Source organism: Apis mellifera, linkage group LG11 (genome assembly GCF_003254395.2).
Source record: "Apis mellifera strain DH4 linkage group LG11, Amel_HAv3.1, whole genome shotgun sequence".
NCBI classification, from domain to species: Eukaryota; Metazoa; Arthropoda; class Insecta; order Hymenoptera; family Apidae; genus Apis; species Apis mellifera.
The window spans coordinates 2,509,868-2,525,241 of NC_037648.1; the positions used below are offsets into that span (position 1 = coordinate 2,509,868).

The 15,374-nt window shown below is 28.0% G+C and overlaps 2 protein-coding genes across 4 annotated transcripts; one reads left to right on the forward strand and one right to left on the reverse strand.

Moving 5' to 3' along the window:
- The first annotated feature begins 901 nt into the window (after nt 1–901).
- Nucleotides 902–9,164, forward strand: LOC409124 (twisted gastrulation protein homolog 1-A). 3 transcript variants are annotated; one of them, XM_006558984.3, is made up of 4 exons: nt 902–1,550; nt 7,224–7,452; nt 7,541–7,741; nt 7,999–9,164. In XM_006558984.3, exons 2-4 carry the CDS (start codon nt 7,230–7,232, stop codon nt 8,304–8,306), a joined length of 732 nt encoding a protein of 243 aa, XP_006559047.1. In that variant the 5' UTR covers nt 902–1,550; nt 7,224–7,229; the 3' UTR covers nt 8,307–9,164. The 3 variants fall into 3 exon arrangements, with proteins under 3 accessions (XP_006559047.1, XP_006559045.1, XP_006559046.1); XM_006558982.3 differs by lacking the exon at nt 902–1,550 and adding an exon at nt 6,617–7,146; XM_006558983.3 differs by lacking the exon at nt 902–1,550 and having other exon boundaries at nt 6,618–7,452.
- LOC551609 lies at nt 9,163–12,340 on the reverse strand. The gene is made up of 10 exons (XM_026443753.1): nt 12,069–12,340; nt 11,655–11,775; nt 11,368–11,589; nt 11,184–11,259; nt 10,932–11,110; nt 10,600–10,855; nt 10,285–10,512; nt 10,131–10,211; nt 9,941–10,038; nt 9,163–9,810 (listed from the first exon to the last, which is right to left on the reverse strand). Exons 2-10 carry the CDS (start codon nt 11,754–11,756, stop codon nt 9,706–9,708), a joined length of 1,347 nt encoding a protein of 448 aa, XP_026299538.1. The 5' UTR covers nt 11,757–11,775; nt 12,069–12,340; the 3' UTR covers nt 9,163–9,705.
- Nucleotides 12,341–15,374: the final 3,034 nt, after the last annotated feature.

Genomic DNA, 15,374 nt, shown 5'->3' on the forward strand with positions numbered 1-15,374 from the left:
TTGGCTTGTAAATGAGTATTTAGTTTATCTTTAAAGTATCAGAAACAGAGGAAGTTGCACTTTCTATGAGGAATTGCTTTCGTTAAGGAGACTGAAAGGCACGGGATCGAATCGATTCTCATTCATTTTCTCCACGCTCAGACGCTTTTTTAAAGAGATACCGTAGCTTCTGATAAGTTTACTGATGAATTATCGACAGTAAAAAAATAACGACTGCGCATCCGTTTATCGATGTTACTAGATAAAACTTTCGCAATAAAGAATGATCTTAAAATGCAAAAGAACAGAACCGAAAAGAAAACAAACGTTTAAAGTTTATTCATTATAAATTCATTGCTGCAAAGTACGGAAAATTTCAGTTTAATTTCATCTTTGTTTTTGGCAACGACCAGCTAAGAAAAATACGAAGGAAGGTCAAAGCTTCAAACACTTGTGAAAAATATATTTATTTCGTGAAATTACTCGCTTCACCGAGTCTAAGAAAGATATCCTCGAATGGTATCATATATCCGCAAGAAGTAGCCGAGCACATAACGAATAAACAGTGAAAAAAGTAGGAGATCATCAGGAGGGAGAAGGAGGATGAAAGAAAGTGGAGGGGAAGAAGATAAGAGAGAGAGAGAGAGAGAGGGAGGGCTAAGAGCGAGAAAGAAAAGATAGAGAGAAGCAATGGAACAGGTAAAACAAAAAGTGAGGAAAAAATTGAAAACCAGTCTCTCAGTCAGGAAGGTAGTTCTTCGGAGTCTAGCAGACTGCGGGCTCGCTCTCTTCTCCTTTTCCACCACCATCGCTATCAGCAACCACCACCACCACTGTGTTCGGCAACGACTTTACGGTAACCAGCGGCTGCAGCACCACCACCACCACTACCAACTCGCTTGGCTACCATCGCCAACACCTCCTTTTCCTCCTCCTCCTCCTCCTCCTACACCTCTTTCCCTTTCCGCTTCTCCGTTTCTCTCGGTCCACGTCCTTCCTTAATTCAGTCCAATGAGAGTCGCTCTTCGATTCGTCGCACCCGTCATAGATACCCGGAGCTCGTCTCGATCTTTCCCAGGATACTTTTCCTCTCCTCCGCTCATCCTTCGCCCGAGTCGTAGTACGTAATTCGCAAGTAGTTGTGTGCCAACTTGCCTCGAGTCTCGCGACACATCGATTTCAAGATCGGAATTTAACACAAACCGGTCGGTCGGTCGGTCGGTCCGCGCGAATACACGAACGAACGAATACATCGTGCCCAGAGAAAGTGTCAGCTAGTGCGAATACAAGATAGTGGATCCGCTCGGATGGATCGATTAGATCGTGCCGATTATTAGCCGAGGATTAGCGAGGATTATATACGCAAAAGAAACGGACCTGTGTTCCTTACCTTTGTGCTGTAAAGAAAAACAGTTTGTTTTTCTACGTTTAGAAGGATACGCTTGACGGAGAGAACATGTTTCGTACCAGTCGCAACGCGAACCGGTTGCGCGTGCTTAAAATAGTTACCCGTGCATAGGTTACCGCTCTACCCACCGTTCGCTCATTGGAATACATTTCAGGATTGTCAGGTAAACACATACCGGCGAATCCCGGTTTTAATCGATCTTTTTTTGCGATGAAGAACGGGAGAAGAACGGGGATTCGATTGGAATCACGCCTTTTTTTTTTCTTTTTCTTTTTTTTTTTATTTATACCTTACGTGCCTTACAGATTCACACTCGCGTAGATCTGTCCTCGCAGTAATTGCGATTCAAATCATTATTGTAAACGTCCAATGCATCGCAACGTTATCGATGTCGATTCTACTGCGCTTTTAGCATTCTGTATAAGTTAAGAGAGACAGTTGATTTTGTGCAAATCTGGTATATTTCGTTGGCATGCGATATCGGATTCTTGCGAAACGTTTATCTTGGCCGCGTGCACGCATTTATAGTCGGCCATTTCACGATCGATCGAGTCCCCCTTTTCTATCGTTTCTTAGAACGAGGAAGAAACGACAGGTTAAAATCATGGATACAAAGAGACTGGCGTTTAGAATGAAATGATAATTAATTGCGTTACACGTTTCCGTGTAATTCTTTCTCATATTGAAACGAACCAGGATTGGATACGTTTTATTTGAAATGGAAATAAAATATGAAATGGAGAAATAGTTATATTAATTGAAATAGAAATGATAAAAATGAAAAATATTTGTTAATAATTTTCAAAATCTTATTTAAAAAATAAATATCTCATAGATTGTTGAATGTTTGATTATTTCAAATAATAATAAGAAATAAAATAAAATAAATAATAAAAATTATAAAATATGTAAAATATATATTAATACATTAATAAACAAAATTTTGGCAAATTTTAAATCTAGAAATGCGTATTTGTAAAAAAGTAAAAAAAAGAAAATGATTTTAAGAAATTTTATATAGAAAAACTACCAAATAAAATAACAAATATTAAAATAATTTTTAAATACACTATCATTCAAATAATATTATTTAAAATAAAGCAAATAAAAAGTAAAATAAAAATTTCATCGTCAAATGTCCAATCCTACTTCTTTTATTTAAAATTTTTGATAAGATGAAATCTCCCGATTTCATCGTGTCTAGTTTTACATCCTTTTTTCTTTAAATTTTTGATAAATTTACATTTCGAGATTGTCGTACATGTAGCGAAATGGAAAAATTTTTCTTTCGTCATCTTTTTTCATCACTTGGTCTGGTGTTTTGTTGTCGGTGCCGCGAAAAACGCATGTCCAATAAGAAACGATGAACGGCATACGGATGCGTCAACAATTGATTCAAACTGCATGAGTATTTCTAGAAAGGAATGCACTTTTTTGTATTCTCCAAGTACGATACATTGAAGTGTATAGAGGAGTGTGGGGTCGAAAGTGACACTTTGACTTTGGAATACGATAACTGAAAAATTATTACATTCACAATTATTATAAAAATATATATAAAAATATTACACGTGTCTGATATTATTTGGTCAAAATTGTTTTGCTTTACGATAAATAATAATAAAATTATTGATAAATCAATTGCATCGTTCAATATATCCATTGTAACATAATTTCAACTTTAAAAAGCTATTAATTTAGTATATATTTATTAATTATTATTAATAATAATTCAATAAATATTGAATTAAATTATAATTGGCCTTTTTTTTCTTATACTCTATCTCCATTTTGCTTGATTTATTGCAAAATTAAAATCTTTATGATTTAATGAATAAATCACAATCCATATTTTTGCACATATCAACTTTTATGTTTACTTGCATATTTAAATATTTTAAAAATCATGCATGAATATATTAATATCTTGTATGAGAAGAAATTTATTATTATTATTTATTTCCTATTTGAAATAATTAAAGATTGATAAATAAATCATTTGAAAATAGATCAAATAAGATTTTAGAATAGATAGTTGTAATTTCATACATAATTTATTATATTTATTATAAAAGCATATATAATAATATAATTTAATAATAATAATACATATAAATAACTTACAAATAAATCAAGTTAAAAAAAGTTTATATTTATCTAGAAATCTTCATAATGACATCTTTGTAAGAGAAATGAATTAAAACAATCTAATTCTAGATTTACACATACTTAAAAGTTATTTTATATTACTTACATTGCTTAAAAGTTAAAAGAACATGTGGAAAATATTAAAATATTTCGATACATAGATTTTGAAAAAATAAAAAAGCAAAAGATATGATATTTTAACTAAGTAGATAGTATAGAGGTTAGAATTACAATATATGAATAAATAAGAATTCGAATAGCAAATACGAACGTAGGTAGATACTTTCCATGAAGGCGATTGCCGTTTGTTATTGAAGTTATTCCATTGCCTCGGGCTAGAACAAGGCGAGGCTGTAAGCACGTCTGTCCCTGGATGACGAACGTTTACATTTCAATACAGTTGGAATTTTTCTAAAACCGTTCAGTCTCTAGTCGCAATGCGCGCGGCGCCTCCATCGTGATTCCTTCGTTGCATAGAACATCCACGGCATTTCAATTAGCTACTTCAACGAATAAAAATTTGCAGTCGTTTTTCTCCACGATTTATCAATTGTATTTGCAATTCAACAAAACTATTATTTCGATATATTCTTATTTTGTTTAGATTTCCTTTTTCATTTTTCAAGATTAACAAATCCTAAATACTTTCTTTTTTTCTAGATTTAATAAGTAAATGCATAAGTAAATGAAAGATTGTTGAAAAATAAATTGCATCCCTTCTGTTTTGCAAATAAACTATTAATCATGTTTTGTTAAAAAATGAAATATCGAAATTAAAAAATGGTTTTGCTTATAAAAAAACAGCTTTACCTTTTAATATATTAATACATAAAACAAAAATATTTCAAATGTTTCTTTTATTAAAATATTTTTATAAACTTAAAAATATTTATTAACATGAAAATACGATCATTGATAGATAAGATGTTGAGACAAAAATCAATTATTGATTGCAGAATATCATCTTTATTAAAATTATTTCGATCGAAATATATGATTAATATCATAAATATTTTTATATTTAATAATCTACTTTGAATAGATATCTTTTTATAAAAAAAACAATAAATTATAACAAATTATAATTATAAAAATATTATTATCTCATAAAAATATATTATAATATATCTCAAATGAATAAAAATCCAAAAATTAATTTCAACAGATACAACACAAAAAAATATACCAATTAAAATAAAATTAAAATAAAATTCACAAACAAGATGGATAAAATAAAAAATTATTTTATTTATATTTATATGAATTAAGTTTTATATTTTCTACAAAAGTTTTTTAATTTTTTTACTTGTTTTCAAAATTCCAGAATGCGTTTTGATTTTAAAATATTCCTCATTATACTATTTTTTATCAAAACAACTTTAATCACTTTTTGATTATAATGTGAAAATTGGTACTTAAACATTCATTATACTATTATATTTAAATATTTAAAATAATAAATTTTATAATAATATTATATAATTTTATATAATTAATATTTTCTTATTTCTAAGAAATGTATTTCTTTCTATATTTTTTGAATTTTAAACTTTGATTCTCTAAAAATCTATTTCTTTACTTTATTATTATTTGTTATCTTTTATTTTTTATTTTATTATTATTTAAAACAACAAAATATCTGATAAATAAATCATTTGAGAATAATTTATTTGTAAAATAAAATTTTAGAATTGTTTACTATTCTTTTGTGTATAATAATTTTTTCTATAATTATTATTTATAGAGTTAGATATATAGATTTAAGGGAATGAATTAAAAATAAATCGTTTTTTATATTTAATAATTTTATTTTTAATTTCAATATATATATTAATTTTAAGACCAAATATATTATCAATTATTTTAGGTTGAGATGGTTTAAGTTTAATTTCTTATTGTCTTGTAATTTATTATATAAAAATAAAATCATAAATAATAATATAAATAATAATATAAACTATTGTATTATGATGAGAGATAATTAACACTCATAATAAATGTATGAAAATAATACATTTTATTTGTAAAAATAACAATTCATAATAGACAGGCTTCCAAATGAAATTTCTGGAAAAATCTATCTATCATCTACCTGCTAAGTATCTTGAATCGCTGTAGGTCATTCAGTTGAGTAGAAGTTTAATGAAGTGGCACTTGTCAAAGGTATAGAGAGAGATTACAGAATAAAGGAAGAATAGATAACAATTATCTGAAGGAAATCATCGATTCTTTCGATATTTACTTATAGTTCCTATTATTTTCGAACAACAAAACTGTGAATTCAATGAAAAACGAGGCTTTAATGTTCTTTCGATTTGATTGATCAAAGACAATCGGATCAAGAGAGAATTACATTCGGATATTGAATTTTAAAATCAAATTTAAAATATTGACGCGTTTCCTTTCTTCATTCAATGATGACACAATCTTTGTTAATTGTCAAAGAATATTGAGATATCTTGAACATAAACAAAAAAAAAAAAAAAAAAAATTAAATGAAGTATCGAGCCTGGAATAATAATATCGGCAATACGTGTTGCATCAAATTAAATACTATTTTTCTCGAATCGATGCACGTGTAACAGGTCGTTGAAATGGAATTTTTTTCATCAGAAAAAAACATCGTAGGATGTGATTATGCAAGATATAAATAGCTATTTAATTGACACGTTCAGAAGTTATAATTACGCGTGCAAATCATTTTGCATCGAATTATCGGACATTGCGTCTTTACAATCATTTCTTTTCTTCTTTCCTCCTTTGCAGAATCGTGTATGCTTTTCAATCTTATTATACATATATTTTTTATAATTTTTATATAATTTTTAGCATCATTTACTATTTCTTTTAATAATTAATAAATAATATTTCTATACTTAATAATGAACATTGAATACATTCAATCAAAAGTTAAAAAGTTACTCAATAAAAATGCAATAACAAAATTAAATACAGAATCGATAAATATTCATAGATTATGATGATAGTTTCATATAATGATATTTTTCAATTTTCTTGACAAGCTTTTTATTGTATTGATATTTAAATAACTTGCGATCTCTGTACAAGATAAGAAAAATTGAAAAAAGTTAATACTTTGAATTAAATAACGGATGGATGTTAAAAATTAAGCGGTATCGAATCACTTCACAACAACCCCTACAAATCACGGATTGAAAGATTGAGAACCACTGTTTCGCAAAGAGAATTCCAAAAACGCATGAGATTTAAAAATTTGTTCTTTCGGCACACGACTCCCTCTTAATGACATCCCTGACTCACGTTCATGAATATTCTTAATAACCTTAATCGAGCTTCATGGTCGTAATCAACGTATGCGATTCACTCTGTCTACCGTAGAGACTCGATAGCGGACGCGTGTGTTCTTGCTCCTTGCGAGAGATATGTTGTATACATCGTTAGAAGGAAGTGGCGCCAATTTATCGGCTGTTTTAATTGCTCTCGATAACCTTCTCCCGACACACGTAAACTCGATATTCGAGTTCTTACGATATATATATATATATGATTATCTTAGAAGTCTGACCTCGGGCTATGTATTTTATTTTGTCCGATCGTGGCGAGATCATGCCGAGCGTAAAGGAAAAAAAGTTTCGTCTATCTAAGTTGAAACCAGTTGAACCAGTGTGATATTAATGTTCCTGTTGATATTATTATGTTTGTTCAGAACACGATGACGAGTTGGAGAAGAACGCTTATCGTGGCAATCATTGGAATCTTATTTCTGGCTGCAATCATTAAATATTCTAAAGCCTGCAACGAAGCGATCTGTGCTAGTGTCGTGAGTAAATGTATGCTCACGCAAAGTTGCAAATGCGATCTCGTTACCTGTACCTGTTGCAAGGAATGCTTCTCTTGTCTTAGTTATCTTTATGATGAATGTTGTTCGTGCGTAGGTAAGTTTATCTAATATTTCTATCTTTTGATTCGTAATTATATATAAAATGAAAACGTTTATATCTCTTAATATTGTATTTTCCATAGATCTGTGCCCGAAACCAAATATTACAGATAATCCGTTGAGCAAGAAGTCTCACGTGGAAGATTTTACCGACCCGATGCCAGGTCTGTTTCAAGCGTTAACCGCAGAACCGGATCCGCACGAACGTTGGCTTACATTCACGTTTCCAGTGGATTTTGATATGTCTTTATTTACACCAAAACATGAAAATAAATATACTATGAGTATGTATTATAATTTTTCTCAAATTTTCTCGTTTTTCATAAAAATAAATTTAATCATTTCAATTCTCTATTAATTGCCATGTGTTATTTTTATAATCTCATTTGTAAATGTGACATTTTAAGCCAATAATGTGTTCATTTAAAAGAAATAATATCAATTAGATATGCGTTACCTCTCAAAGACAAATTCCTGAATTCTACACTTCAATATGTTTATGTAAATTTTATTACTGACTGAAAATTAATATTCTTTTCAGAAACTTCCAACGAAGAAGTGCACCCATTGAAACCAAACGTAATGACGGTTAACTGCACCGTTGCGTTTATGGCTCAATGTAACTCCTGGAACAAATGTCGGGCGTCTTGCCAGAGCATGGGTGCTAGCAGTTATAGATGGTTCCACGATGGTTGTTGCGAATGTATAGGGGACACTTGTATTAATTATGGAATCAACGAATCGAGATGCATACATTGTCCAATAGACAAGGAAGAAGATGATTTGAAAGATCAGTACGATGATTATGGTCAAGATGAAGACGATTTAACAGAAGACGACATCGATTAATAATCATCGAGTTTCTTTTCGATCTCGTGCAACGTTTTTTCGTTAGTGGATTGTATTGAAGTTGAAGTTGTGTTAGGGTGAGTGCAATGATCCCGGTGACGGTTGATTATTTCAAGAACTCAATCGTAAATAGTGCCGTCATTTGTTCGTGATATTCATGAATTCGATACTGTATCCGTGTGCAAAGACTGTGGTTTTATGATCGATCGACCATTCTATCATTTTTAAACTTTTTAAAAATTATACGATAAATGATGAACTTAATTCCCTTCAAAAGGGATTCATTTATTAGCTAATATAATTTAAATCATGATCAGTGAAGTTGGAAACTAATTGATTGTCAACGCATTTAATGATATCGCGTTTAAGTTTTAAGTAAAGAAAACAAAACAAATGTAATGGCGTTTTAGAATTGACTGGTTTTATAATATGACTTTAACGGCATAGCACGTAGAAGTCATTATTCGTTTTTAAATGTTAAATATGTATGTATGTAAGTAGTACGTGGTGTCATATATTTTATTTTTCTGTGCCATATGAATCAACTTGTACACATATTAATTCATTTATAATCCATTGACGTGTATTTGATGCGTCAATTATATCGTTCAGATAAAAACCTTTGTCCAAGTTCCTTCGATTCCTTACCTGTTTTAAAACGATTTGATAAATTTTATAGTAGACGCCTATATTTACATAATACAAAATAATAACATATTTTAGATGATCATAAACGATTCGTTCAATTCATGTGTACATGTGAATAATCAAATCATAAAAAATATAATTTATATATCATTTAATATTGCATTTGATTATTGCATTAATATATGATATAAAGATACTATGAGAGATCGAGTAGGAAAATGTTCAATTTTTATTTTCCAATTCATGCGATCATATGTAATATAAATAACAATAGTAGTATAATAATATCGATACTGAAAATTGTAGATTTCATTAAAACTTCCATCACATTGAACTAAGAATAGAATTCGGAAAAATTCCATCGGAAAGATATTAATGAATAATTTTTTTTTGAAAATTATTAATAGACTAGAAAAACAGAGCCAATATCAAATAATTATTTATAAATAAATTCCCGTAGATAATAAAAAATTTACAATCATTTTTTTATAAATTATTCTATTTTAAAGTGTAATTCACTCTTTGAATGATTATATACCGCCTTATCGCGCAATATATTTTATAAACACACTCATTCAATTCTACTTTGTATAGTGAACATTAAATACCGCGTTTTACGCGTAGATTCAATGATCACATAGATTAATTCATATCACGCACTATTAATGCGCGTTATTGCATCGTGCTTATAAATATAATAAAAATTACAGCATTCGAAAAAAAGCATAAAAGTGATTTGCCAATAGCATATTTATACAGGTGGATGTTCATCTTGAGTTTCATTGCTTTCTGACAATTTAATGAAAGGCAAATCGCTGCCGCTCCACATCGAATATAATTGAGATCTCGCGGATTCCTGAAATTATTAATGTTAATAATATAATAAAAATATTTTATAATCTATAGATAGATTGAAATTAATATATAAAAATTATAAGTAATAATAATAATAATAGTAATTATCTTAAACAATAATCATGCATTACCCCACCACCAGCGCTCTCGGAACCTGAACGACTATGGGCTGATATGCAAGAGTCTGTTGAAGAACTGTTTTTACGTGAAGCTAATACATCTATGGTACCTAAGAAATCAAAATTAAACATAATTGACTTTGTAAATTATATTCAATATATATATATATATATATATATATATATATATATATATACTCACCGAGTTCGATTTCCCTATGATCACTATGTGAATGAATGCTATCTTTGCTGTCACCGTGACTACCACTAGTTCCACTTTGTTCTACACAGTGTACAATAAATAATTTATTGCAGTAATAATGTACAAATAAATTTTAATATACATCAAATTGTACCCGAATCTCGATGCTCTCCACTATGTGCACTGTGATCACTTTCTCGTTGTCCTGATTGATCAGAATGATCACTTGATTGATCATGAGGCCAACATCTTGAAGTACCTACTTTTCGAGATCCTGGCCAAATAGGTGAATCATAATTTGATTCAAAATTGCACGTTGTTAATGTAACACCTGGGATATGATGATTTGTATAAGCAGGCAATTGATTCAGAGGTCTAACTCCTATATAAATATTAAGAAATATAAATATATTACAAATTTAATATACGATAATCGTTTGTCGTAAATAATTTTTACTTCTTGTCTTACCTGGTTTACAAGATAATAGTTGGATAGCTTCTTGTAAGCCATCTTGACTAGCCATAGCAGATGTTTTCCATATTGTATCTGGAGTAGTAGACCTACTTCTATCTTGATGAGGTAACCTCAATCGAAATCTAATATCATGTCGTGGCCAATCTGTGATGTTTCTACAATCCCATGGCATAGACCATCTTCTCATTGTATTATCTGATGATTCACCTGACATTTCCGCAGCTGCGGTTTCGGACCATCTCCTCTGAACCTTTTATAAAAAATAATATGTAAAAAGAATTGTAAAATAAATAAATAAAAAAAGAATTTTTAAGAATTAAAATTACCCGCAGAGGAAATAAAGGATATGGTAAAGGTGATCTATGACAATTTTGTACAGATTGTTGTGTTGACATAGAAGATACTAATGGCGATGAACTATACAATCTTTCAAAACATTGCTGAAGAGAAGCAATATCACATTCAGCTGTACCACTCTGAGAACAAGAGCATTCTGCCATTCCACCTAGAAGAATTATTTTGAAGAATCAATTCCAAAAATAAAAATATATCATTTAAAAATCAGTTTTAATTCTTACCTAGACATTCACAGCATGCAACACAGAACTGATATTGTAAATTTATGAATGTCATTAAATTATCTCTAAGTATATCCTGAAAATATGTTAGTCAATAAAAAAAATATCAAACACAATTTTTTTTTAGTTTTTATTTTAAGATTTATTTCTGTAAAGATAAGTAAATTTATATATCTATACATACATGTTTTTCTCCTTCATTTTCTCGTGATTCATGATCTCTTAATGCAGAAATAATGTGATTTTTTACCGTATTGCTGGCTATATATGTTGCTCTTGTAAGCTCTTCCCAACCAGCAAGACATTGTCCTGTTAATCGACATTGTGCTAATGTATCATGTGCAGACAAAAGTGTTTGTAATGATTGAGTCAATTTTGTACCCGCTGTGCATAGGCCATTGAGCGTCTACAATAAATAATATAATTTGTTTTTGCATACTTTAACATAAGAATCATTGAAAACATACAAACCTGTAAATACACTAGCCAATTACCAAGACATTCATTCACTTCTAATTGTAATTTAGATATTTGATTATCACTAGGCTTTGGTTCTATTCCACCTTCTGCCATACTTACATTCTTCTAAAACCTGTATTTGGATTAATAAATTTAATCACCTATTAGCACAACAAAATATAAAAACTATGATTTGACCTCTGTTATGAAGAATTACTTTAAAATGTCACCAAAGTAATATATAACTGACATTAAATATTCATAATAGAAGTTATATTCATAATTAAGTAATAAGAATTAAGCTAGAATAATAATAAATACAATAATAATAATGTTCTAGAATAATAGTTTTATTATAGTAAATAAAATTTTAAAGATTGAAAATAACAATATTGTAACAGAAAATATTATAAGTTAATCACTTACATATTTTTTTCATCATACACTGTATTCTCAATACTAGATTAATAGAGGAAATAAAAATCACAGTTTTGGCGTTGATATTGAAACACGGTTACCGGCACCATTGCTATTCGCCTCGTGCATACCTTAGCACTCGAATTGAACGATGCAAAAACCAAAGAGATTCCTGTGTATACGGTTACGCTCATCTGTAGTTGTATTTTTCAACAAGACGTTTAATACGAAATTTCTTGTCCAGATGCCGCCATTTGTACTCGTTCGGTACGAAGAATCAAATGATCTTTTGAATTAGTGATGCGCAACCTTAATTACATTCCGAATAGAACATTTGTAGTTTATAATAATTTTATAATATTATTGTATTTTATCTTTTTCTATTATATTTTTACAATATATTTTTATACAAAAAATATTTTTTTATAAATGAGAAATATTGAAAATGAAAATGTAAAATTATTGTATTATAAAATATGCATGAAAATAATGATAATTTATGATAATTAGTGATTAAAAACATAAAACAAAATCTTTTGTTAATAAGTTCATAGAAAATATAATAAAAAATTGATTGAAAAGTTCTTTGGACACTACTGTTGTACAATAAACTTGATTTTTAATTTTAGTTCAAGTTATATAGTTTGAACAAACAATATTGTGTTTCTAGCAAAAATTTTCTATTCATGCCAATTTATTATCTTCTATTATTAATATAAAAATTAATAGAAGGAATAAAAAACAAGAAAGTATTTAATTTGGATTCAATCATTTTTTGCATTATTGCAATATTTAAATATATAATATACTATTAAATAATTATAAAGAAATGGAATGAGGTTAAATGTATTTTAATCACGTAATATATATACATATTAAATACATATATCGAATTAAAATAAAATTAATAAGAAAAATCAGAACACTATCAAATTTTAATATTCATTCAATGATAATATATATATTTTTTTTTAAATTTGATTATGTTTATGATTAATTTTGATTATTTATCTTCCCTATTAATTGAATTATGTATTGTTTCATTTATTTGAGAAATCGAGAGAAGACACGAGGCTTATCGAGGTGAAAGGGGCCCAAGCGCGTGGTGACGTAGTGTTGATACAAAAAAGAGAAAGATAGAATAGCAAATCGGAAAGAGGATAAAAGAAGGAAAAAGAGAAGTGAGAAAGATTGAAAAGAGAGAAGAAACCGATCGTAATGGAAACGCGATCGTGCGCGAGGGACATCATGGATAAGTGGGGAGAATGATGTGGTAAGAGAGATAGAAGGGAGGGGCTTAACGGTAAAGTCGGTATAACCTTATAGTAATGTTTTTTCAATTCTTTTTTTTTCTTATTACTACCCTGATGCTTGAATATACCCTTTTGCGGTTCCTATCCTTACAATGGGATGTTTCCTCATGTATGAGAATCATTATTGTGATAAGAATCTGTTGTATTGAATCTATTATAATAGAATCTCTGAAAACAATGCTGTCCATTTAAACGTATGTCCAAAAATATTTATATTCCAAATTTTTTATTTACTTATTTTTAGAAAAGGCATTAATTACAAAGTAATGACTAGTCTTAAAATAGATATAATTCAAACTTCATCTTATTTTTGGTTTCTTTGTTCATTACTCTATGGTAATGATTTACATAATTGGCATTTTAAGAAGACAATATATATTAAATAGAAATAATTAAAAGAAAACAGCAATAAATATATATTATAATGTTTGAACATGATTATTTAAATTTAAATAATCATTTAAAAAATTCAATCGTAATTTTAATAAATAGGAAAAAAATGTGATTATGAAAATCTGAAAATAAAAAGTAATTTGCAATTTAAAAATCCATTTAGTTTTCTTAGGAATAATAAAAAATGAAATAAAAAATACTTTATAACTTGTTCGGTTTTGAGATAGTATGATAATAACGTGTCAATCGTGCACGTGTCAGATACGCACAAGGAAGCAATTACTTCTAAATCAATTGTTACCCCTGCAGAATTATTCTACTAATATGCAACTCTATGTATAACTGTATGCAAGTAAAAGTTGTTGTAGCTGCTTGATCATGCGCAGACTGTTTTACCTTGGGAATGTTACGGATATGAATATGCACAAGTAAATACATATATATATATTTTAATAAAAATCCATAGCACTTATGAACAAACTAATAATCTTCTTAATCTCAAAGCAAACAATATCAAAAAATGAAATCAATACAATTTTCACCTAAGATCGCATAATATAATCATTCGAATAATTCTCTTTCATATAATAATACAATTAACTATAATTATTAGTAATAATATTAATAATATTAATAATTTAGTTTAGAGGATTGATCAATAAAAGATTGATAGATACGATTTAATATTTTTCATTAAATATTAAGAAAATAAAATAAATATTTTTTAATAATCTTTAATAATATCTATGTAAATATTTTTTATAAAGATATCATTTTGTAAAAATCTTAAGTTTTAGATTATAAGAAAATAAAATCTTTTGTTAAAAAAAAATATTTAATTATTATTTAATTTAACCATGTAAATTTTACTATAATATAAAATTGTGATTTTTTTTTTCATTAAAATAATAATAAATGGATTATTATTTTAAGTATTAAAATAAGTAATCGACAATTATATATAAAAATAATATTTCCCGCTCTTTTCAAATTCGTCCAAATTAAATCTAACATGCAATCAATTTAAATTTAATGTTAATCACATATTACATATTTTATTACAAAAATGATTCTATTTTATTTTATTTTTATTTGTATATAAAAATTATTTTCACAAAATAATAACTTATAAAAAATTACACTTCGATACAATAAGTGAAACAAAAAAATTTAAATTACTATAATAATCAAAATATAATTTGAATTTTTAACATTAAAAAATTTCATTTCATTAGAAATTTTTCAATATAATGAATATTACGAGAATAAGTGAAGATTAAAAAAATAAATCAAAAGATAGAGTGAAATAATAATAAAAATAAATAAAATAAATAAAACAAGATAAAATAAAATATGCAATATTATAATATGTATATTATATAAAAACCAAAGTATATAACAATTCTATTTTTTAATAACACTTAACTCGTATATCATAACTCATATATATCATTTTTTGAAGTGTAAGATATTTTTATTATTTTGCTAAAGTCCAAAGAAATATAGCCAAGCATAGACTCCCTCATAATATTTAGTTGAATGCACGCTACATACAGCACGATATACTGTATGTAAGTACTTTCATAATGTCGAAGGAGTACAAGAGACT

Bases quoted from the DNA above. Each gene is read 5' to 3' on its own strand.
- LOC551609 (XM_026443753.1), bottom strand. From the start codon at position 11,756: ATGGCAGAAGGTGGAATAGAACCAAAGCCTAGTGATAATCAAATATCT. The intron at 11,590-11,654 runs GTTTGTATGTTT...TATTTATTGTAG, and splicing joins ATTGGCTAGTGTATTTACAG to ACGCTCAATGGCCTATGCAC. The intron at 11,260-11,367 runs GTATGTATAGAT...ACATATTTTCAG, and splicing joins AAAATGAAGGAGAAAAACAT to GATATACTTAGAGATAATTT.
- LOC409124 (XM_006558982.3), top strand. From the start codon at position 6,940: ATGTTGTATACATCGTTAGAAGGAAGTGGCGCCAATTTATCGGCTGTT. The intron at 7,453-7,540 runs GTAAGTTTATCT...TATTTTCCATAG, and splicing joins TGAATGTTGTTCGTGCGTAG to ATCTGTGCCCGAAACCAAAT. The intron at 7,742-7,998 runs GTATGTATTATA...TATTCTTTTCAG, and splicing joins TGAAAATAAATATACTATGA to AAACTTCCAACGAAGAAGTG.